Source organism: Cyprinodon variegatus, unplaced genomic scaffold (assembly GCF_000732505.1).
Source record: "Cyprinodon variegatus isolate N-32 unplaced genomic scaffold, C_variegatus-1.0 Scaffold505, whole genome shotgun sequence".
NCBI lineage: Eukaryota > Metazoa > Chordata > Actinopteri > Cyprinodontiformes > Cyprinodontidae > Cyprinodon > Cyprinodon variegatus.
In genome coordinates, this window is record NW_015150958.1 from 605,355 (window position 1) to 627,540 (window position 22,186).

At 39.4% G+C, this 22,186-nt stretch overlaps 2 protein-coding genes across 3 annotated transcripts in view; one reads left to right on the top strand and one right to left on the bottom strand.

The window, feature by feature from the left end:
- Positions 1 to 17,060, top strand: part of LOC107094764 (helicase ARIP4-like) — a 20,664-nt gene extending 3,604 nt beyond the window's left edge. The window contains exons 3-22 of one of the 2 annotated variants that reach the window (XM_015390585.1): positions 684 to 942; positions 1,034 to 1,170; positions 1,258 to 1,398; positions 1,492 to 1,724; positions 1,832 to 2,014; positions 2,152 to 2,285; positions 2,372 to 2,568; positions 3,034 to 3,376; positions 3,470 to 3,647; positions 3,737 to 3,967; positions 4,073 to 4,191; positions 4,720 to 4,838; positions 5,108 to 5,207; positions 5,274 to 5,479; positions 5,586 to 5,761; positions 8,199 to 8,395; positions 9,179 to 9,363; positions 9,448 to 9,537; positions 9,611 to 9,703; positions 12,559 to 13,523. In XM_015390585.1, coding sequence (XP_015246071.1) covers positions 684 to 942; positions 1,034 to 1,170; positions 1,258 to 1,398; positions 1,492 to 1,724; positions 1,832 to 2,014; positions 2,152 to 2,285; positions 2,372 to 2,568; positions 3,034 to 3,376; positions 3,470 to 3,647; positions 3,737 to 3,967; positions 4,073 to 4,191; positions 4,720 to 4,838; positions 5,108 to 5,207; positions 5,274 to 5,479; positions 5,586 to 5,761; positions 8,199 to 8,395; positions 9,179 to 9,363; positions 9,448 to 9,537; positions 9,611 to 9,703; positions 12,559 to 13,523 — 4,286 coding nt within the window. Of the gene's footprint in view, positions 1 to 683; positions 943 to 1,033; positions 1,171 to 1,257; positions 1,399 to 1,491; positions 1,725 to 1,831; positions 2,015 to 2,151; positions 2,286 to 2,371; positions 2,569 to 3,033; positions 3,377 to 3,469; positions 3,648 to 3,736; positions 3,968 to 4,072; positions 4,192 to 4,719; positions 4,839 to 5,107; positions 5,208 to 5,273; positions 5,480 to 5,585; positions 5,762 to 8,198; positions 8,396 to 9,178; positions 9,364 to 9,447; positions 9,538 to 9,610; positions 9,704 to 12,558 lie in introns of both variants that reach the window. The other variant, XM_015390586.1, reaches the window with a different exon arrangement.
- A 1,287-nt stretch (positions 17,061 to 18,347) lies between these two features.
- On the bottom strand, positions 18,348 to 21,676 carry LOC107094758 (cytochrome b561 domain-containing protein 2-like). The gene is made up of 3 exons (XM_015390570.1): positions 21,364 to 21,676; positions 21,230 to 21,267; positions 18,348 to 18,997 (listed from the first exon to the last, which is right to left on the bottom strand). The coding sequence occupies exons 1-3, from the start codon at positions 21,491 to 21,493 to the stop codon at positions 18,494 to 18,496; spliced, it is 672 nt and encodes a 223-aa protein (XP_015246056.1). The 5' UTR covers positions 21,494 to 21,676; the 3' UTR covers positions 18,348 to 18,493.
- Positions 21,677 to 22,186: the final 510 nt, after the last annotated feature.

Sequence of the window (22,186 nt, forward strand, 5' to 3'; positions counted from 1 at the left end):
ATATATATATATATATATATATATATATATATATATAAACATTTTACATTTAGGGTAACAATCTTTTTCATCTGTCACTATGCTCTTTCCTGAACTCTTGAAGTAGAAATGTTTTAGTTTCATCTGGTTTAATTTCGCCAAAAGTCTTCTTTAACGAACCTTTTGCTATCCGATAATAAATTTATTTATCAAAAAAATTATCGTCAGTTTAGTCGATTTGCAAAAAATTCGTTTGTTGCAGCCCTAATTTAGACGATGCATAACTCGGTCTGGTAAGGCTCAAAACTCTCTGCTCTAAAACAGACTGGACCAATCACAGCGGGGGAGGCAGGCCCATAATGCAACAGTGCTTTTCTGTGACCATTATAGTAAAGGTTATCAATGGACTAATGTTTTAATGACAGCATTTCTGATTGGTTTAAACTGTTTCACCTGACCCTTTTGAAACTGGGCTCTACTGTCAAGTACGGTGGTGGACACATGATGACATTAAATCTGCTACTGGAATAGCAGTAGAATACCAGAGAACTGCTGAAAATGACACAATCACTAATTTACAATCATCCAACAAACTCCTTTTAATGCAAAATCTTTTGTATTAGTTGTGTAGTTTCTGTTATCATTCAGAAAGAGTCGGTTTTGTTTTCGTGCTTAATCTGTAATACAATCTTTTCTCATTAAAGAGCGACCTGCAAGTGCCCAGAGTAGGACTGGGGATGGCATGGACTCTGATTCATCTTCCTCTGGAGAGCCCTCCTCATCTTGTCCATCGTCCCGTCCGTCCTCCAGACCAGCTTCTCGTTCTGGGAACTCGAGTCAGAGCAAACCGTCTAAAAAATCAAAGAAGGACAAAGCTTCTAAATTAACCAAACCACCCAAGTCTTCAAAATGTCCTAAACCCTCCAAACCAGCAAAGCCAGCTCACATGAGGAAGAACATTAGGTAGGTTTATGTCTGTGTTATGTTCAGGTGAATTGTTTGTTGTTGTTTTTCTGTATTGCTTGAACAAATTCCTTCTTTCCTCGGTTCACAGAAAGCTGCTGCAGGAGGACCAGCTGGAGGCCGGGACCAAGGCAGCTCAGCAGGAGGAGATGGAGAGGCGGAAACGGCTGGAGCAGCAGAGGAAAGACTTTCCTACACCAGCACCAGCTCTTGCAGACCCTCAACTAGGTGACTGTATTGGAATCAAGAAAGAATCAACAATGAATGTGCAACATTTCAATCCTAATGTTCAGTTTCCTTCTTTTTTTGCAACAGTGGAAACAGCAGCTTTATTAGCAGAAGTGTCTCAGTTGGTCCCTGCTCTTCAAGGCAAGCAAGATGTGATCTGTCTGGACAGTAGTGGTGAGGAAGATGAAAAAACAGAGATAAATTTGCCCGCCCTGGCCATTGGAGATGGTAAGTTCATAGTTCTGACCACTTCATTTTATTTCAAGTAGTGTGGTTTTTGATTATGCACTAACAGTGTTTACTTCCCTAATGATGTTGCAGACATAATTGAGCTCAGTTCAGGGGAAGAAGACACCATGCACATTAGCAGTGAGTCGGCTGATGAGGACGGTGAAGCTGCCCGCGGCTCAGAGGAGAGCAGCGGTGCACATATAAATGATGCGCTGAACTTACCTGATGCCCAGGGTCGGGTGCTGGTTAATATCAACCATCCCCCAGAGGAGAAAGACATTTATCTGGCCCCACAGCTGGCTCGAGCTGTTAAACCTCACCAAGTATGGCTCCATCCTCCTTTAGCTCCTCTATCTGTAAAACTTTATGGCTTACGTAAAGAGAGTGACATTTCTCTCTGGTGAAACTTTGTTTTCTCCTTATTTCAAAGGTTGGAGGGATCCGGTTTCTCTATGATAACCTCATTGAATCTTTGGATCGGTACAAGACCAGCAGTGGCTTTGGCTGCATCCTGGCTCACAGCATGGGCTTGGGCAAGACTCTGCAGGTCATTTCGTTCATCGACATCCTTCTGAGGAACACGGAGGCCCACACTGTTTTGGCCATCGTACCTGTAAGAAATCAACATGAATTCAGTGTTTGATTCTTTTTATTATTTCTTTAAGGTTTACAGAATGTTCTCTGTTTTTATTTTTTTGTTTCTTTATTTATGAGTCTGACCCCTGACCTGTTTCATTTCTGTTACACAAGGTCAACACACTTCAGAACTGGCTGACAGAGTTTAACCTGTGGCTCCCACCCCAGGAGGCCCTTCCTCCTGACACAGACCCAACCTTTGTCACTGGACGCATGTTCAAAGTTCACATTCTCAACGATGAGCACAAGTATGTTACATTTAGGCTGACCTACACGTGTAAGCACTCACGGTCAGTCATGTGAGACGTTAATCATGTTAACTTTTAACCCCCAGAACGACTGTGGCCAGGGCCAAGGTAGTGGAAGAGTGGTCCAGAGATGGAGGTGTGTTGTTGATGGGATACGAGATGTACCGCCTGCTGACCATGAAGAAGAGCTTTGTGATGGGGAAGAAGAGGAAAACAAAGAAGCCCACTGGGCCGGTCATTATTGACCTGGATGAGGAGGACAGACAACAAGAACTCATGAAAGGTACCTAAAATTAGAAGTAACATCTGTAGATGTTAAGAACCTTATAAAAGTAGTAGTCTCTTGAACAACACCTGGATGGATTCCTTAATCTTTTGTAAATTTGAAGACCCATTTCAGTTTCTGTCTGATTAACTAATAGAGTCAATCATGTCTACCTTTTCAAAATCGCTCAGGCTCCAACAGATTGGTTCGAGTGGCTCGGAAATTAGATTTTCAAATTATGGCACAAATTCTCATATCAATTTTTAGTTTACAAATTTAAAAAGGCTACGCCATTTTTCCTAAACTATGTTTAAGAGCTCCTTTATTTTCGTTTATCACGAGTTTAAAAAAAAAAAGTTAAAATTTGTGGTTTCCAAATACAAATATAAAAAGGATAAAAGGGTATAAACAGTAGAAATGTAGTTTATCTCAATAATTACACAGTTTTAAACCATCTATTTTTTTTGCGTTTTCCTCCCCCAGGTATTGAAAAGGCAATCGCTCGGCCCGGCCCTGACGTTGTGATCTGCGATGAAGGCCACCGCATTAAAAACTATCACGCCAGCACGTCTCAGGCCCTGAAGAATATCCGCTCGAGGCGCAGGGTGGTCTTGACCGGTTACCCACTGCAGAACAACCTCATTGAGTACTGGTGCATGGTGGACTTTGTCAGGCCTGACTTTTTAGGCACCCGGCAGGAGTTCAGCAACATGTTTGAGCGTCCCATCCTGAACGGCCAGTGCGTGGACAGCACTCCTCAAGACGTTCGCTTGATGCGCTACCGCAGTCACGTGCTGCACAGCTTGTTGGAGGGCTTTGTTCAGAGGTGAATCTTTCTCACTCAGCCATTCACTCAGAAATGCTGCTTACATATAGCATACTTACATCAAGCTGTTTGTGTTGTTTTCATTCTTCTTAGACGAGGTCATGATGTGCTGAGACACCATCTCCCAATTAAGGAGGAGTTTGTGATCCTGGTGCGACTTTCTCCTGTTCAGAAGGCGCTGTACACAGAGTTCATGAAGCGGTTTAGAGAGGCAGGGAACAGCGGCTGGCTGGGTCTCAACCCACTTAAAGCTTTCTGCGTTTGCTGCAAGGTCAGATTGTTGGGTTTTTGTTTTTTTTTAGCTACCTCCATTCTTATATTCACTGCCAGCTTTAACCTTTGTCCTCTCAACGTGTTCAGATCTGGAATCACCCCGACGTCCTCTATGAAGCCCTGCAGAAGGAGAACCAGGCTAATGAGCAGGACCTGGACCTGGATGACATCACCTCTGCCAGTAACCCTCGCTGCCCTGCACCTGGATCTGGTCTAAAGAGCAAAGCAGCAGACTCCAGCAATAGCAAAGTCAGCAACAGTCTGCCTCCGCTGAATCCATCTCAAGATAGAGCCAATCAAGTCATCACATACGAATGGGTGGGTTAGCGGCCCTTCACGCATTCAAATGATCCGTAGAGCTAAAAATATTTTAATTTGTAAAGTAGTGCAATTAACCCACTGTGCACATTTTTTTTTTTCCAGGCCAAGGACATCATGTCAAACTACCAGCCAGGAGTTTTAGAGAACTCGGCTAAGATTGTTCTGCTTTTCCACTTGATTGAAGAAAGTGTAAGAAGAAGAGACAAGATTTTGGTCTTTAGGTAGGTATTCTGTCCTGCATAAATGACAGGGAAATAGGGCTGGACAATAATTCAATATATCTTATATAACTGTATTTTATTCAATCATTGTGTTAAGACGTTAGAACCAATTTTCAGTATTTCGCTATGCACTGAGTTGGAGGTAACGGCATTTGTTACTGACTGAAATGAAAAGTTTATTGGGACTGAATGCTCTTGTAAGACAGATCTAAAAGATGTGAGTCCAGATCTTTTGGAAGAGGAAAGCAATAAAATGTAATTAAAATTTAATGAAAACATTTTCAGGAAATTATTGTTCTGGAATCTAACTGAGGAATTTCTTTAGGTCCTGATTTAGAAATTTGAAAATAGTCCGTTTTAACAGTTTAGTTTTTGGAAGATGCTAAAAGCCTACATCTCAAGCATGCACAGCAAATGTATAACTTTAATGGAAATAATGAGGAATCCCCAAAGCTTGTATTTATGATGTGCCCATTTGAAGCCAGTAAATATTCTTATGGATTTCTTATGGATCTGTGTGTCCAACAGCCAAAGTCTGTCCACTCTGTCTGTCATTGAGGAATTCCTATCAAAGAGACCCATGCCCCAAGGCATCGTTCCCAGTGACAACCCAAACCAAAACTGGGTTCGCAACCTCAATTACTACAGTGAGTTTTCCAGCTTGTGCTTTTTTTTCTCAGACCTGTCACTCAGCCTGGAAGGAAGAGTTTATAACAAAACAATTTTTTTCTCTTATTTTCTGTACTTGCTTTACCTGATTTCTCTCAGCTCTGTGCCATGTTTTCTTTACGTGAAAAAATGAGTTGATATTAAAAACTTGATCAACATCTGCAGCTCTGTTCTTCTTACTTGCATATTTTATCTTCAACAAAGTTTAAGTGTGTCTAGCTCTTTCTGAGATGGCGTTTTTCTGCAGGACTGGACGGCAGTACATCTGCGTCAGAGAGAGAACGGCTCATCAATCAGTTTAATGACCCGGACAACAAATCAGCATGGCTCTTTCTGCTCTCTACACGGTAGGTACCTTCCTCTTTTGATCACTCAAGGTTCTGTTTTGTACTGAGTGTTGTCGTCATCCACAGAGCGGGCTGTTTGGGGGTGAATTTGATCGGGGCCAGTCGTGTTGTTGTCTTTGATGCGTCTTGGAACCCCTGTCACGATGCTCAGGCAGTGTGTCGAGTGTACCGCTACGGTCAGAGGAAGCCTTGCTACATTTACCGTCTAGTCTGTGACTTCACCCTGGAGAAAAAGATTTATGACCGACAGGTCTCTAAACAGGGCATGTCTGGTAAGAGGCTCGCATTTTATTAGAAGAACTCTTTTTAAGCTTTCACCTTTTCAGGAAGTTGCAATTATTTTTGGATACAGAACTTATCTTTTCTTTCCACTTAAAGACCGGGTGGTTGATGACCTGAACCCAGTGCTGAACTTCACCCGAAAGGAAGTTGAGTCGCTGTTGCACTTTGTGGAAGAGGAGCCTCAGTCTGAAAAGATCTTACTGGAATCCCAGAGAGATTTGGAGTCGGTGATATATAGAGCTTGTGAGCTTTATCCAAATCTCATCACCAAGGTATAGTTCTTTAAAAACAAGATCTTTCTTTCTGTAACAAATTCAGTAGCTGCATGCATTTATTTCAGATTTGTTGATCTTCCAACTTTTTAGGAGGTTTGGATGTGTGGTTCTGGTCCTGTTGGGGAAAGTATAGGGTTGGGTTAACGAAGAACTGGCAAAAATGGTCCAAAACTATATCAGGACAAATTTATGTTATGATATAATTCTGGTTTTGATTTAATACTGTGAAATTCACAGAAATATTAAACAGAACTCCTCCAATGCATTTGTAAACCTCTGAAAGAAAATTTTCGAGCTGCATCAAAAAAGCTCTCTTAATATGATAATTTAGAAATAATTGTTTAAAGAAAATGCCCATTTATCTATGGGATTATCTCTCCCTCCTCATACTTCTCAATCCACAGGTTCTTCCCTCTTTTAGTTTTTCTCCTTAATTTTTCCATGATTGACTTTCATATGTTTAAGAAGACAAACACACCCAAGCCTGAAAGAATATATTTAATAATCAGTATGATAAATTAGCAAAACATCAGATTACTGAGTATGGATTTTGAAATGTATAACCTTTGATAGATCTTATTGAAACAGTAGGCAGTGCTTTAGAAGAACATCTTTTTTTAAATCATCCTGTTCAGATTTCTCTCACTCATGCCACAGCTTCCCCCTTCTCTAGTCTTGACTTAAATTGTTCTGTTTCTTTAGTGAAAGCTTTGTTTATTTTGCACTCCTCATCTTTGGGAAAACAAGAGATCCCAGACCTATTTGACTGACTTAAGAGATGATGCACCAGGTTTAACTAAGCCTGGTTGTAAACCTAGTCTGCAGGAGGCTAGCTACACAGAATAAATCACTAGGGGAACTTCCGTGTTGAATTATGTTGGTTTTCTGAAATAGGCCTTCAAGGTGCTTGATGGGATAAAAATATATTGTTGTGGTTTCATTGTGGAACACGAGAGTGATACTGATTGTGATTCGCCAATCCTATTTCTGACACTCGGGCATCAAACTCCAGCCCTAAAGGCAGCTGCCCTGCATTTTTTAGCTGTGTGTCTGCGTTAACACACCTGAATCAAAAATATTGTCATTAGTAGGACTTTTAAGAACTTGACTTCGTGTTTAAGAGCTAAAGCTTGGTTTATTCTGCGCGCCACAAATGGCATCTTTTTGGGCTTAGACGCCTCTCGGTGCGGACAGAATTTCTGAATGGCAAACCTAGGAAAATTTGTAAATATGCGGCTCCTGCTGGCAAGGGTTCGCAAATATAGACCTCTAGAGAGCCTGTGATTTAGCCCATAAACATCACCATAAAAGCAGCACAGAATATAAAAGCTGCGGACGCTATGACAGGAAGCTTGTTTTCCACATGGATTGTACGCGCTTCAAGCATAATAAGCCCTTAATTCAGCCAGTTAATTGAGGTGTGTTAGCTGTGTGGGACATTTCTAAAGTTACTGGATACTGGCGCTTGAGGACTGAGACCTGACTAATAGTGACAATATTGTCCTTCACTTTGAGAACATTAGCAGACATGCAAACTGAGGAAGTCAGCTGATGGGTCAGGGGGAAAGTATAGAGGCTTAAGGCTGATTTATACTCAGAAACCAGGTTGTCTGCCTGTGTGTCACAGTAAATGCAAATACGCCCCCGTTCCTGCCGCAGACACTCTGCTGCACCTCTCCCAAATTGTAGGTAAACGCAGATAGTGCTGCAGACAGGAGGCCTCTGATCGGTCATGCTTTTCTGCTACCTTCTAAAAGTCCATCAAATACCAAGTAAAATACCCCCAAAATAAAATTACATTTTAAACCTTTTTTCGTCTCATTTTTAAATTTCTTTTTCATTTTGATTGTTTTCTGCATACTTTAAGATTTTTTTCATTGTATTTTTTTATGCAAAGCTCCTTTTTAGTTGCAGTTTGAGAATTACTGGGGTTTATGAAAAGTACAAACAGTTTGTAAGAAAAAATGTGAACAATGCAAAAAACAATCTAGAACAACTAAGAATTTCGTAAATTTACCCTTATCTACCCTTAATTTGAGTAGGTAAATAAGATGTTTTGCCGATGGAATGTGTATTTGTACTCTTAGAATAAGATAATGAGATAATATAAACTTTAAATAAGACAGTGGAATTGTTTTTTCACATTTTAAATGTATATTGTCTTGTTCCATTGGCAGAGTATCTCACTTGTCTACTCAATTCAAGAAAAAAATCAACTTAAAAAAAAAAATACTTGTTTAGATTTATATTTTTTGCAGTGAAAACATCTATTTCTCTAGGATACCCAGTAATGTTGAGCAAATAGTTGAGGTTTGGTGGTGAATAAGTAAATAAAGAAGTAGCAGAAGTCCCCAAACATCAGTAGTTTTAAATGCCAATCATGTTTCAGTACGTGTCTTAAGTTCAGCTGCTTCTTTTTTTTTTTTTCCTTTAGCCCCCTTTCCACCATGAGTCGCTGCTAATGGACCGCAAGGAGTCAAAATTGACCAAAGCAGAGAAGAGAGCCGCTAAGAAGAGCTATGAGGACGAGAAACGAGCCTCCGTACCGTACTCCCGCCCTTCTTACGCCCCATACTACCCAACCAGTGAACATTCACTAGCCAGTATCGCTGCATTTAACCAACGTGGATGGTTGGTTTCATCTCCGCTTTTTGCTTTAGATTTTTCAGTTGCTTTCTTTTTCTTTTTCAGATATTATAGTCTGTAGGCCATTATTTCATAAACTTACAAAAATAAATATCTGATAAGCAGAGGTGTCAAGTAACAAAGCACTAATTCTTTGTTACTTAAGTAGACATTTTGTCTCTCTATACTTTTCTGGAGTAATTATTTTTCAGACACTTTTTACTTCTACTCCTACATTTTTTTTGGAAATACTACTCTTTACATTTTAGAAATAGACTCTTAAGTTTGTTTCAGTTAAGTCAATTTTCCTTAGGGGCTGTTGGTATTTAAAAAAGATTATTAGTTTCATAGTTATAAAAGTAAGAAAATTAAGTATAAGGAAGGTATCATCCAGAATTGTAGGAACACGTTACTTTGATAGAGTAGTGCAATAACCAGTATAGGTTTAAAGCATCTGTCCTTAACATTTTTTCCAGTATTACTTTTATTTTTATACCCAAGTCATTTTAAAAATGGTACTTTTACACTTTTATTTGAGTATAAAGCATAAGTTGATACTCTGACTTCTACAAACGGGTTTTTAAACAGTAGGATTTATACTTTTACTTGGATAATAAACATTAATACTTTTGACACCTCTGCTGATAAGTTAAAAGTTACAGAAAATAAATCAGGCATGGTCCCAGCTGTTTATTGAAAGTATAAAAACCTCTGCAACAAAGAGAACATTCTTCATTCTGTATTTTTGCAGCAGAATTTACCGTAGGATTTGTTTGTTTGGATTTCCAGGCGCCATCTGACCCGGCCAGACGATAAACCAGTTGCTAGTGTCAGACCCATACAGTCAACACCGATCCCAATGATGCCTCGGCAGGTCGGAATGGGAATGGCCGCCTCCAGCTCTGCCGGCAGCCTTCCTCTTAACTTTCTGCAGAAAGCTGGAGTTTATGTGCAAAGGATAGTCACCACCACAGGTATTTAACAAACATCCACGCACATCAATCACCAAAATATTGATTCAGTCACAGAGACAGTTTCTCTTTTACCTGGATCCACAGACATTGTGATCCCAGGAGCCAACAGCACAACAGATGTTCAAGCTCACATCAGTGCAGGAGAGAGCATCCATGTCATTAGAGGCTCCAAAGGTAGAATCAGGAGATGTCTGCTAACAGAACATGTTGGTGAACCCTTCATTGTTTAACGTTCTCTTTAATACAGGTACATACATCAGGACGAACGACGGAAGGATATTTGCTGTTCGATCTGGAAAAATCAGCAGACAGTCAGCAGGAGTGTCTGCTTCATCTAGAGGTGAGCAACTTTCCTTCTCATGTCATCATCTGCATCCACACCACTGCAATTCAAATGTCTTAAAATAAGTGTATCAAATTTGTACCACTTTGGTTATTAATTTTGTGGCAATGCATGTCATATGTTATCTCAAGGCACAGCTGGTGAATGAGCTAATGAATTGCCAAACACATGCATTTATCACCCATGCTCATACAAAAAAAAACAACTGCTAATATCATTCATTAAATAATTGGTTTACCTCTACTGTAGCTGTATTTGCTGTCCACAAGCAGAATATGAATCGGAACTCCAGAGGAAAAAAAAAATGAAATTAGTGTCTCATTTAATGAAATTCTGATGACTTGACCCCGTTTGAACAGCTAATTATTCTGATTGGTCAGCTGCTCTATTGGAGTCAGCACAGATTGAAGTGTATAGATCTGTATTCATCTAGAACAGCGGTGGGCAATTCCAGTTCCTGAGGGCCGCTGTCCTGCAACTTTTAGATGTTTCTTTGGTTCAGCACACCTGAATCAAATAATTAGATGATTGAGAGGACTCTGGAGGAAGTGACTGCATACTAAGGAGGTAACCAAGCCATTTAATTCAGGTGTGTTGGAGCAAGGATGGATCTAAAAGTTGCAGGATACCGGCCCCCAGGAACTGGAATTGCCCACCCCTGCTCTAGAATGTGACCATTCACTTGAAGCTTGGTGAGAGGGTGGAACTCTTCAGGGATCCTACACAGTCTGAAAAAGTCAGGATTGTTTTGTTACATTTTTTCTAGGTGCTGAATATGTATGAAAGAAAAAAATGTTTACGCATTAAAATGTGTATAAATATATAGTTAACAATAAACATAGATGCTTCACCTTTTATTTGCCACATCACTTGCTGATCATCAGTAAATTGCTTTGGGGCTTTTTTTCTTTGTTTTTTTCCCCCATCAATTGCACATTTAAGAGAGGTAATTTTTCAAACTCTTTGGTGTCCGAGCAGCTTTGAATTCAGTTTGAAGTGGGGCAAACTAACCTAAATGTTATGTAGACTGGCAGAGTACTACAACTGCAGTTTTGGACGCTCTATTTCTCAATTGTCATGTCAAATTTACTGCTGTAACTTTCCTTCCTCACAAAAGTAATGACTCTCTTCAACACCCTTAAAGGGGAAATGAAACATTCAAGCAAACTAACTCAATGCACAAGATTGTGTCTTACTATTATCAATAATTATATTACAATACAGTCAGACTGCAGTATTGAGTTGAGGTTTATTGGACTAACAGAAAATATGCTGTACGCATGAAAACAAAATTTGACAGGTGCAAAAATATGGGCACCTCAGCAAAAAAAGAGACATTAATATTTAGTAGATCCTCCTTTTGCATAAACAACAGCCTCTAGTCGCTTCCTGTAGCTTTAAATGAGTTCCTGGATATTGGATGAAGGGATTTTTTTGACCATTCTTCTTTGCAAAACAATTCCAGTTTAGCTAAGTTTGATGGTTGCCGAGTTTGGACAGCCTGCTTCAGATCATCCCACAGATGTTCAATGATATTCAGGTCTGGGGATTGGGATGGCCATTCCAGAACATTGTAATTGTTCCTCTGCATGACTCCCTGAGTAGATTTGGAGCAGTGGTTTGGATCATTTTCTAAAATATCCATCCCCAGCCTAATTTCAAATTTGTACCTGATTCTTGAACATTATTCTCAAGAATCTCCTGATATTGAGTGGAATCCATGTGACCCTCAACTTTAACAGGATTCCAACGCAGCCCCAAAGCATGATGGAACCTCCACCAAATTTTACAGTGGATAGCAAGTGTTTTTCTTGGAACACTGTTTTTTGCCACCATGCATAGCACCTTTTTTATGATCAAACAAATCAATCTTTGTTTCATAAGTCCACAGGACCTTATTCCAAACTGAAGCTGGCTTTTCCAAATGTGCTTTTGCATACCTCAAGCGATTCTGTGTGTGGCGTGCTTGCAGAAAACTCTTCTGTCTCATCACTCTCCCATACAGCTTCTCATGGTGCAAAGTGTGCTGAATTGTTGAACGATGCACAGTGACACCATCTGTAGCAAGATGATGCTGCAGGTCTTTGGAGGTGGTCTGTGGGTTGACCATTCTCACCATTCTTCTTCTCTGCCTCGCTGATATTTTTTTTGGCCTGCCACCTCTGGGCTTAACAAGAACTGTCCCTGTGGTCTTCCATTTCCTTACTATGTTCCTGACAGTGTAAACAGACAGTTTAAATCGCTGAGACAACTTTTTGTATCCTTCCTCTGAACGACTATGTTTAACAATCTTTGTTCTTAGATTGTTTGAGAGTTGTTCTGAGGTGCCCATGATGAATCTTCAGAGGAGATTCAAACACGAAAACAACTTGAAACTGGCCACCTTAAATACATTTTCTCATGATTGGATGCACCTGGCTATGAAGTTAAATCTTAATTAAGTTACCAAACCAATTTTGTGTTTCAGTAAGTCAGTCAAAAGTAGTTAAGGGTATTCAAGTCAATAAATTGATTAGGGAACCCACATTTTTGCACAAAATAATTCCGATTAAAAGGGGTGCCAAAACTTTTTCATATGACTGTACCAAGTGACGGTGAGACCAGAACACTACCGGCATGAATCTAAATTTGGCAGCCTTCTGCTATAGATGCTACTGTAAACCTTCAAATACATTGTTAAGACCATGTCTGTTTTTTCTGGGTTTTTTTTTATATTGGCATATTTCCATTCAATAAAACTTAATCCGTAATTTCTTGTAGTTATTGGACATTTTTTTTTCAAGGTAAGCCGGGTTACTACCGCAACCTCTGCAGTATAATCTAATGAGATTCTTTTTTTTTTTCTTTAACAGACACCCAAGGCTCTCTGATGCACCCAGTGAGTAACGGCTGCTCATCTCCTGTGGATCACCAGCGACGTCCCATCGATCAGAACCCTCCTTCCCCTTTAAGCTCCGATTTTCTCAGAGAGCTCAGCCGCTACACGTCCACAGGTGAGCCTGCTGCTAGCAGGGGGGATGAGTCTTCATCGCTTTTGGACATGTCGTCTATGGGGGACGGAGGCAGCTCTCAGACCGAGGACCAGAGCCGGCAACTTGGCAACGACCTGCTGGGTTCGACCCCAGAGATACAGCGAGGCAGCAAACGTAAGCATGGTGAAGGTCAGGAAAAAACACAGACGGGAGGAAAACACACTTCGGTCACATCTCGTTTCCCTGGATTAAGCATGGGTTCTGGTGGGCTCAGTTTTCCTCAAATGGGTCTGAACCTGGGGAATCTTGGTCACATGAGTCAGCAGCTTCTAATGCCTGGAGGAGGATCCTCGTACCTCCAAACACCGGGACAAACGCTGGCCGACATGCAGCCCATGTTCCCCTCTGTGGGCACAGACCTCATGAGACAGTCTGCAGCAGGGAAAGGCCACCTTCCTCCCCCCTCCTCATCCTCTGCCTTCTCTTCCTGCTCTTCCACCATTCCCATGTCGTCAACAGTGACCTCTTCCTCCCTCCCATCTGGTCCTTTGCCCTCATACTTGATGAACCCCAACATGGCAGGCCTGCTTTCTTCAAGTTTTCCCCTCAGTTACAGTCAGCCACTGCTTTCTGCACCAAGAATGTTCCCCAATCCATTGCTGGCTGGGTCAGGGGGCTTTTCCATGCCAAACTCCAACTCTGCTACATCTGGCTTCCTCTCTCATTTCAACAACCCCACCTCTAGCCTGCTAGGGGCCGCTCTGACACAACCAGACAGACACTCGAGCACCGTGAATGGAGGGGAAAGCTCTGACGATGACGTTATAGAGGTCACTGGTCAATAATAATTTTTAAGTTTCCCAATGGTGGTATTTCATACAGTTTTACAGGAAAAAAAGGTCATTTGAAATGGGAAAAATGTAAGAATAACTACAAATCAGGAGCAAAAGGACTAAAATCAATCATTGATGACCACATCTATCATTGAAAGTGCTGTCAGAAACCTGACAGCAAGTGATCAAGAGCAGAAAATGTGAAACTCCTCCTTGCAGTGTTCACATCAATAATCAATTCAGTGTGAATGAATTATTCCCAGCTAACTTAAAAGGTGTTTATTTTCAATAAACAGGTTACACAGCTTCTGTTTTAGATGCTGCGATGCAGAAGTATTCATACCCCTTGAACTCTTTAACATTTTGTCAGTTAGTGTCAGACTTCATTGTATTTCATTGGAATCTGAACCGATAGACCAATAATAAAGTTTTGCATAGTTGTTTAGTTAAAGGGAAGTTGATATTTGTTTTTTTTTGTTTTTTTTTATCCGTGGTCTGCTTTCTGCTCAGCCCTAAAGAGTTCATACTTTGCAGCTCCACTTTTGTACACAAGCTGCAGGTATTGTTGGACTTTCCTCTACCATCTTTACTTATCTTTGATTTAGGTTTTTACCCTTTTTATTTTTACAAAATGGCTTAAGCTCATTCAGAATGGATAGTCGACACCAGCATTCAAGATTCATAATTAAATTTTTTCTGGACTTTAACTAGGCTATTCTGACACATGGGTGGTTTGTTTTAAACCATTCTATTGCAGCAGTCTGACTTTATCTAATTACTTACTCTTAGAATCCACTTTGATCAGCCTCCCGATCAACGTCCATGAGAAGTATTCCCAGAGCATGATGCCACCACCACCATTCCTAACACTGACGACGGCCTGTTTAGGAGGATTTCTGCCATACCAGGGGTTTTGAATATGGGCCAAACGGTTATTGATGATTATTTTTCAATACAGACTCTTCTTTCCAGCCTTCCACGAAGGACTGTTAAAGTTAAAACAGGACAAAGTTAAAAAGGGTGTATAATTTCCATTTCAACCAATATTTAAGCCTTTCTGTTGAGCTATGACAAAAGCTCAACAGACTGCATTTTAGTGTGAGGTCATAAATGTGACAAAATGTGAAGAGCTTTGAAGGGTATGAGTAATTCCCATTCCTAATGCTCCTCTTCAGTCACAAACACACCGATTATCCAGCTAAAAAAACAGAATCAGACCTTAATTACTGCAAAGAGCAACACAAACCTTCTGCTGAATGTGTCTGTGTTCATCTGGAGCTTCAGGGGAGGGGGAACAGATCTGTCAAAACAACAACAAGGTTTGGTTTGGACACGTTCAACATTTAGAGTTTCTTCTCTGTAGATAAAGGGGTTATAGCGTTTGTCAAAAAGTAAACAATATATAAAGAGAGTCCTTCAATGCGTACCTCAAAAAGCAGACATTTTAGGCTTATTTTAGTCTTTAGCAGATTGATAGAAATAGTAGCAGCCCCTTGTTGAAAAGAGACGTGTGGCGCTAAAATTGGAAATGTTAAAACTTGTAAATAACAGTCTTTATCATTGTTTATATTGCAAGTCGATACTGTGCAGTGTGTAGATTTCAGTGGTAGAGCGATTGTTTATTACAATAGTGGACATGATAAACACCCCAGCTTTGGTAAGTATTAATTTCATTTTAAGGGTTTTCTTTATTTACCTCCAAACTGAAACGAATGTACTTTCATGCTGTAAACGCAGGGACTGGGACATGGATTTGTTCTGTGGATTCTTTAGTTTATTTTGTATACTTTTCATCTACACTAAAGGGTCTTGATTTTTGAAATTCCCAAATAGTAGATCATTCATATGTATCAGACAGCTGGCGTTGTGAATATAAGCAGAAAATTACAAAACCAAATGAAGCTCAAACCAAGGATCTCCGTTCCAAACTGATTAACTTTCATCTAGTTGTGGATCTTAGACGACCATTTGTTTACAGCACTGGTCAGAAGTTTTCATGCACTCATCATCAGCAGATATGTTCTCTTTTTTTCAATGAGGGTTAATATCACAACATGCACAAGCTTGGTTTTATCTTTCGTTTTCCAACGCAGATCATTTAAATATTTGCTTATACTTCTGCTAACATTTTGAAAATGTCGTCTGTGTGCTTTTTTCGGGCCATCTACAATCTTATGGCATAATTGCTTCGATATTTGACCACTCTTCTCATCGGATGTTTTAATTCAAGTTGCTAATTTGATTTGTTGGTTGAGAATACATCTAACAATCATTTTAGGTGACGTTTAAAGAAAAAATATGGCCATAAAAATACTTGGGAAAACCAATCCCTGACTTCCTGTTTATGATGAGACTGGCTTAAGGTTTGGCGGCTCCTGTGTTGTCGTCGACCATCCTCAGCAATTTTATTTAACCTGAGGAAGACTGTTTTGGTGAGATGGTTAAAACTTGGGTTCATCTAAAAAGAAGCACACTAACATTAACCGTCTATGCATTTTTTTTTTTTTTTTTATCCATCAGAACTTTTTTTCAGCTGTTATAAATCTGACCTCTAAAACAAGCAGTTCACATGCATCATTAAAAGCCAAATTCTACCTGGTGTATGAATACTTCTGACCTGTCCTGTATAGAATTATTTAACCTAAACCTTACTAAAGAAAATCCTTTATATAAGGTCTCTAAGAACCAACGGTCCCTAATCTTGAATAAAACCACTGAATCTGCCCTTCAGTCAAACAGGCCACCCTCATTTTGTCCTGATGACTTTTATCAGTAAAACTGCCCATGATAGTGGCTGAGCCAGATGAGTCGATGCGGTGGCCTTACAAAACTGACAGTGCCGTTATGTGATGATAGCCGTTTAGCTGCAGTGTGCGTTGCTTCTGTCAGGAGTGTCACTAAGTGTGGTTTGCTTTACAGCAGTTTAGCTCCCGTTTTCTTTGTCTGTTTCTCTGTCACCTGTTTAGACGTAGGAAAAGTCCTTTTCCTCTGCTGGTAAACTAGGCTAGACCGTTAATATTAGCCTTTAAGAAACACTGGATACACTTAGACAATAGATCATTCCCTTTAGGATTTATCTTTTTTGGTTAGAGGTACTGTTTGCTTTTGCCTGTTTCCAGCTCGGTCGCCTCCTGGATTCTTCATTTCAGTTCTGTCAAAGAATTATGAGTTTTTTTTGTCCTATTTGTCACTAAACATGTGGTTTCTGATTCAAACGTGGAGCTAGCACTTTGTAAAAGGAACATTTCTGGATTTGAGCTGTGTGAGGTACATTATATTGACCCCACTGTCTTTTCTTTCTTTAGTCTCTACTATATTTTATTATAAAAATAGTTTTTTCATGACGTCCAATTCTAGTTAATCCACTTGACATTTGAGTCCCTCATTTTTGTGTCTAAAATGTACTTATTTATAATGTAAAATATGGTTTTGTAACTGTATTTTTTTGTTACTTTTTGTTCATTTGGACCCATTAATGGCTGATTCAGTAAAGATTTCATACATGCAGCCTAAATCAAATGAAAAAACTATGTGATATCAATGTTATTTCAAAAATAAAATAATCTTCTAATACAGACGGAATTATTTCAAAACATTTTTGCCTTAGGTCATAAATCTTAAGCAAGATTGTGATTAAAATAATACAGAAATATGTAAATATATAATAAAGATGAGAATCAACTGCATAAGAAGTTGATGGATCATACTGAGAAGCAGGAGTTCTTGACAGGGAAGCTTTTTCTATTTATTATTCTATCATAATATTCTATTGTACATAAATATATTTTATTCATATATATAATAATATACAGTGAGACAAAAAGGAGGGGGGTCCACCAAACAAAACAAAGAGCATCAAAAGTGTGTCCACAAATGTACATGAGAGCATTTTTTTTTTCTTTGTCTATATATTTAGATCAAGTAATTTATATAGTTTAACAGAGGAGATACAAGGTTTGGGTTGGGTTATAAGGGTTGGGGGGAAGAGTGTGCAAAGTGCAACAAAAGTAGTGATATTATGGGAGGAAAACAGAATATATGAGCATTGATAACAGTAGCGTCACTTTGTGTTCTAATGGAAACGAGGAACCAAACCTGCTGAAAGTCAGTTTCTGGAAAGTTAAGGTTTTCTTAAGGCTTTTTTAGGCTGATACATTTTGGATAGAAAATCCAGGTTTCTTGGACTTGTTGGCAAAGTAAACATTTTCATGCTTGATCATTTTTTTTTCTGTGTGAGTGTTAAAGATAACAATCCCCATATATAAAAGTTCAGAGATAATTTTTTTTTTATTTTAGACCTAATTCAAAATATTAACTGAACTCATGGGTGGTTAAAAAAGTACTATATTGTCCAGGCAAAATGAATTACAAAGCAGGTGGGTGTGTACATGTGGATTAGAGGAAAGTTTGGCTCCAGCTTTGAATAATAGGAACTCACCAAATCCTGAGTTGATCTGAGATTAATCTGTTTTGGATGGGAAAGTCAACCACAAGGAGTTGCAACACATCTAATGTTTTGGTTCTTTAAATACTATCTTTGTTCTGCTTGTTTTTAATACCTTTTATATCTTAATTCTCTACAATTCTGTAGCTTTTTCAGTTTTTCTATATCGTTTTTCCATTTACAGAGCATTCTAATTAACATGTAAAAATATGCATTTCAAAATCATTTCAATCTACTTCTTTGTGGCCACTTGTTCTTTTTACAGATGGATACATTTGATATATTTTTTTACTGAAAGCAAAAATTTGTGACAGGATGGTAAGATGCCTAAAGCATCAAAAGAGCCTCAAAATAAGAATCAAAAGGACCCGCATTTCTTACATTTTTTAATTTGACTTTATTCATTCAAACATGGAAAGATCATTATTAAAAATTAGCATCAAACATAAAAAGGCAGGGAAGTCTGTGGCCTGAGAAGTTGTAGTTCAGTCTTTTAAAAGGAGTAAAATGAACCGACTGTCCAATAAATGTATCTCCATCATGACTGCAGTCGTTTTTTAGCGATGTAAGCACTGGAGACCTGGTTCATTATGATGACAGCACTGAGCGTGGGGCAAAGTGCCACCAAGTACCAGGCATATCCCCCAACAGACGCTGTAAACCATGAGGAGCAGAGCCCCAGGAGCAGGCTGGTGCTCCCCAGCAAAAAGGTGACAAGCCCGGACGCAGCGTGGTAGCGCTTAAGCTTGGCGAGGGACCAACCTTTGGCCAGAGAGTGGTAGATGAGAGGCACAGCCGCCAAGGACTGCACGCACACCACACACACCGTGATCAGGCCCAGCAGACCGTGCCAGGAGGAGAAGTGTGCTTTACCGTTCAGGTACTTGTTGTAGGAAATGGCAACAAGACCCAGAACTGCGCAGGAGGCACAGAGGCCCTGCAGGATCCAGTGAACACGGCCTTTGGTCTTGTGTGGAAACCTCTTGATGAGGGAAGCGTGGGGGGAGAAGAGGAGGATGGCCTGTGTCATTAAGAAGCCGAACTAAAACAGAAAAAGAAACACTGATTAATATCTAAACTATTTGGAGATCTATATTTTCTTTACATTGCTGCTTAGAACCCATTAAAACAAAGGCAATAAACAAATTAATGACATTCCACATAATAAACTGCTACGTATGATGGAAGCTATTTGTTGATGCCTCCTAATGGTAACTTTATGAGGTTCTATTAGTGCCAAAAATATGTCAATGTGTCTACACGTCTATGTAAGCTATATATGTTTTGGCCTAATGTCTATGTAAGGGGAGTAAATTATAAACAGTGTGCAGAATAATAAGGCAAATGAGGATTTCGACCACATCATCCTTTTCATACATGTCCAACTGCAGTCTGTATAGGCTTGAAAGTCAACTACCAATTAAGTAAATCAGGTGGGGTGCATCTCTGTAATGGCCTAATGACATCAACACCCTATATAAGCTCGGCTTAATTATTAGGCAACCTCCTTTCCTTTGGCAAAATGGGTCAGAAAAGAGATTTGACAGACTGTCAAAAATTGTCAGATGTCTTTCAGAAGGGTGCAGCAGTTTGGAAATTGCTAAGCTTTCTAAGCGGGATCATCGTACAATCAAGCGGTTCATGGCAAATAGCCAACAGGGGCGCAAGAAGCATGTTGAAAAAAGAAGATGCAAAATAACTCCCTATGATTTGAGAAGGATCAATTGTGAAGTTGCCAGGAAGCCATTAGCCACCAGTTGTGCCATATTTAAGAGCTGCAACATGTCTGGAGTGCCGAGAAGCACAAGGTGCTCAATACTCAGGGACCTGGCCAAGGTAAGGAAAGCTGAAAAAGGCCACCTTTGAACAAGACACACAAGACAAAACGTCAAAATCGGGCCAAGAAATATCTGGCAGACTGATTTCAACAAGGTGTTTTGGTCTGATGAAATGAGTGAGTCTTGATGGACCAGATGGATGGATGGGCACCAGGCTGGATCAGTAAAGGTCAGCAAGTTCCTTATGGACTCAGACGCCAGCAAGGTGGAGGTGGGGTACTGGTATGGGCTGGTATCATCAAAGATGAGCTTGTGGGACCTTTTCGGGTTGATGATGGAGTCAAGATCGACTCCCGGACCAACTGCCAGTTTCTGGAAGACACCTTCTTCAAACAGTGGTACAAGAAGAAGTCCCCATCATTCAAGAAAAACATGGCATTCATGCAGGACAATGCTCCGTCACATGCATCAAAATACACCACAGCGTGGCTGGCCAGAAAAAGTCTAAAAGGAGAAAAAATTATGACATGGCCCCCTTGTTCACCTGATCTGAACCCCATGAGAATCCTGTGGTCCTTCATGAAAGGTGAGATCTACAGGGAGGGAAAACAGTCCACCTCTCTGAACAGTGTCTGGGAGGCTGTGGTGGCTCTTAATTTTGAGTTGTTATATTGGTTTCCCTGGTGAAAATAAACAAGTGAGATGGGTATATATTTGTTTTTTTATTATGTTGCCTAATAATTCTGCACAGTAATATTTACCTGCACACACAGGCATCCTCATAAAATGGCCAAATCTGACAAAAAAACACAACTTCCAAAATATGAAACTTTGATATTAAGGAGTCTTTTGGGTTGATTGAGAACAAAATTGTGGCCCAATAATAAAAATAATCCTCAAAAATACAACTTGCCTAATAATTCTGCACACAGTGGATATACACTTATAAACATAAGTACTTAACATATACAGCTAACATGGTCACATACAAAGGTTAATATACTTTTGAAATGTTCATGGTTTTTATTTCTATTAAGTTTTGACTTTCAATTCCATTTTACTTTTATTTTAGTTTTAATATTTGTTAGCTAGTTTATTTTTTTAATGTATTTTTGTTTTGTTTTTATTAGTTGTAGAGTTTTCTGTAATAAAACTCAAATAGCAGGGGCAAGACAGAAAATAATTATGAAAAAAATAAAGTCCCAGATAAATGACCTACCATAGCGCCATCTGCTGGCATAATGTGGAACAACAACAAATGAGTCAATTTCATATTAATGCATTGTAATAAAGACACAAACTAAGCATAAAGCCTTGAAATTCACTTAGTTTTAGTTTTGTAAAGTCAGGTTTCCTTTGTTTTGACAAGGTCTAGTTTTTATTTTTATTGCAGTTAACGAAAAAAATATTTTTCTAGTTTTCATTATTTTTAGTTTTAGTTTATGATAATATTGACATAAATACACATTTAGGTCTGCAGTTGAGGTTCAACTTACAGCTACCGTCATCAGGAAAGGATGCCATGAAAACCAACCTGAATTAAAGAAGAAAAATACGGGGTTAAAGAAAAACAAAATAAAACTCAAACCGGAGGTGAAAATAAAAAAGTGTCAGCATTAATCACACTCACTCGTTCCGGGTCGAGAGAGAAAAGCAATAAAAGCTGGAAAGACTCCAGAGATGAGGTGAGCCAGCCCCGCAGAGACTGCTCTGATCAAAGTGTAAAACCAGGCGTCTGATTCAGTCTCTTTGTGGATCATCTTAGAAATGATCACAACCGATCGCCTTCAACTCAACGCTAGCGGAAGTGGCGGTGAATTTAAAGTCCTTCTATGACTGCAGTTCAGCTCTATTTACAGAAAACCATCGTTACTTAATCGCTGTCCCATAACTTGGAAGTTTATAAAACCTCCGGCTGGTCCACGTCGCTCGGTCCCGCTGCTAGGATGGCTCAATTACAACTTCCGCTTAGGCTTTTCACAATAAAGCTTTAATTGGTTCATTCCAAAGGAATGCTGATAGGCCGTTGGTAGTATAGGATAGAGTGACGTCACAGTGATGTTCTCTTTATAAGGCTTTTAAAATTAAGATAAATTCATCCCTTTGACACACACTTGTTGTTTCATAGAATAAGAGTACTGTAATTTATTGCACATTGCACAGTCAGTATGAAGCCAATGAATTATATAAATCATGTAATATAACATATTATACAATCAAAAAAATGTATTTGTTCGTGGAGTATAATAACCCAGATGTACCAAAGGTGCTAAATTGATTGTGTACATGTATAGATGACATTGTTACGGGAATTTCAGCACATGATACACACATACATACTCGTTCTGCCATCGCAGTGAGGACCATGTGTTGACTCCCTTTGCTTCCATTGATTTTCAGTCATTTTCAACCCTGCCCCACTAACCCTAAAACTAACTCTAAACCTAACCTTA

What these genes read in the sequence shown, in the direction of transcription:
- LOC107094758 (XM_015390570.1), bottom strand. Translation starts at nt 21,493, where the DNA reads ATGATCCACAAAGAGACTGAATCAGACGCCTGGTTTTACACTTTGATC. An exon ending in TCTCTCTCGACCCGGAACGA is followed by an intron (nt 21,268 to 21,363) that starts GTGAGTGTGATT and finishes TCTTTAATTCAG; the next exon opens with GTTGGTTTTCATGGCATCCT. An exon ending in CTTTCCTGATGACGGTAGCT is followed by an intron (nt 18,998 to 21,229) that starts GTAAGTTGAACC and finishes TTTCTGTTTTAG; the next exon opens with TTCGGCTTCTTAATGACACA.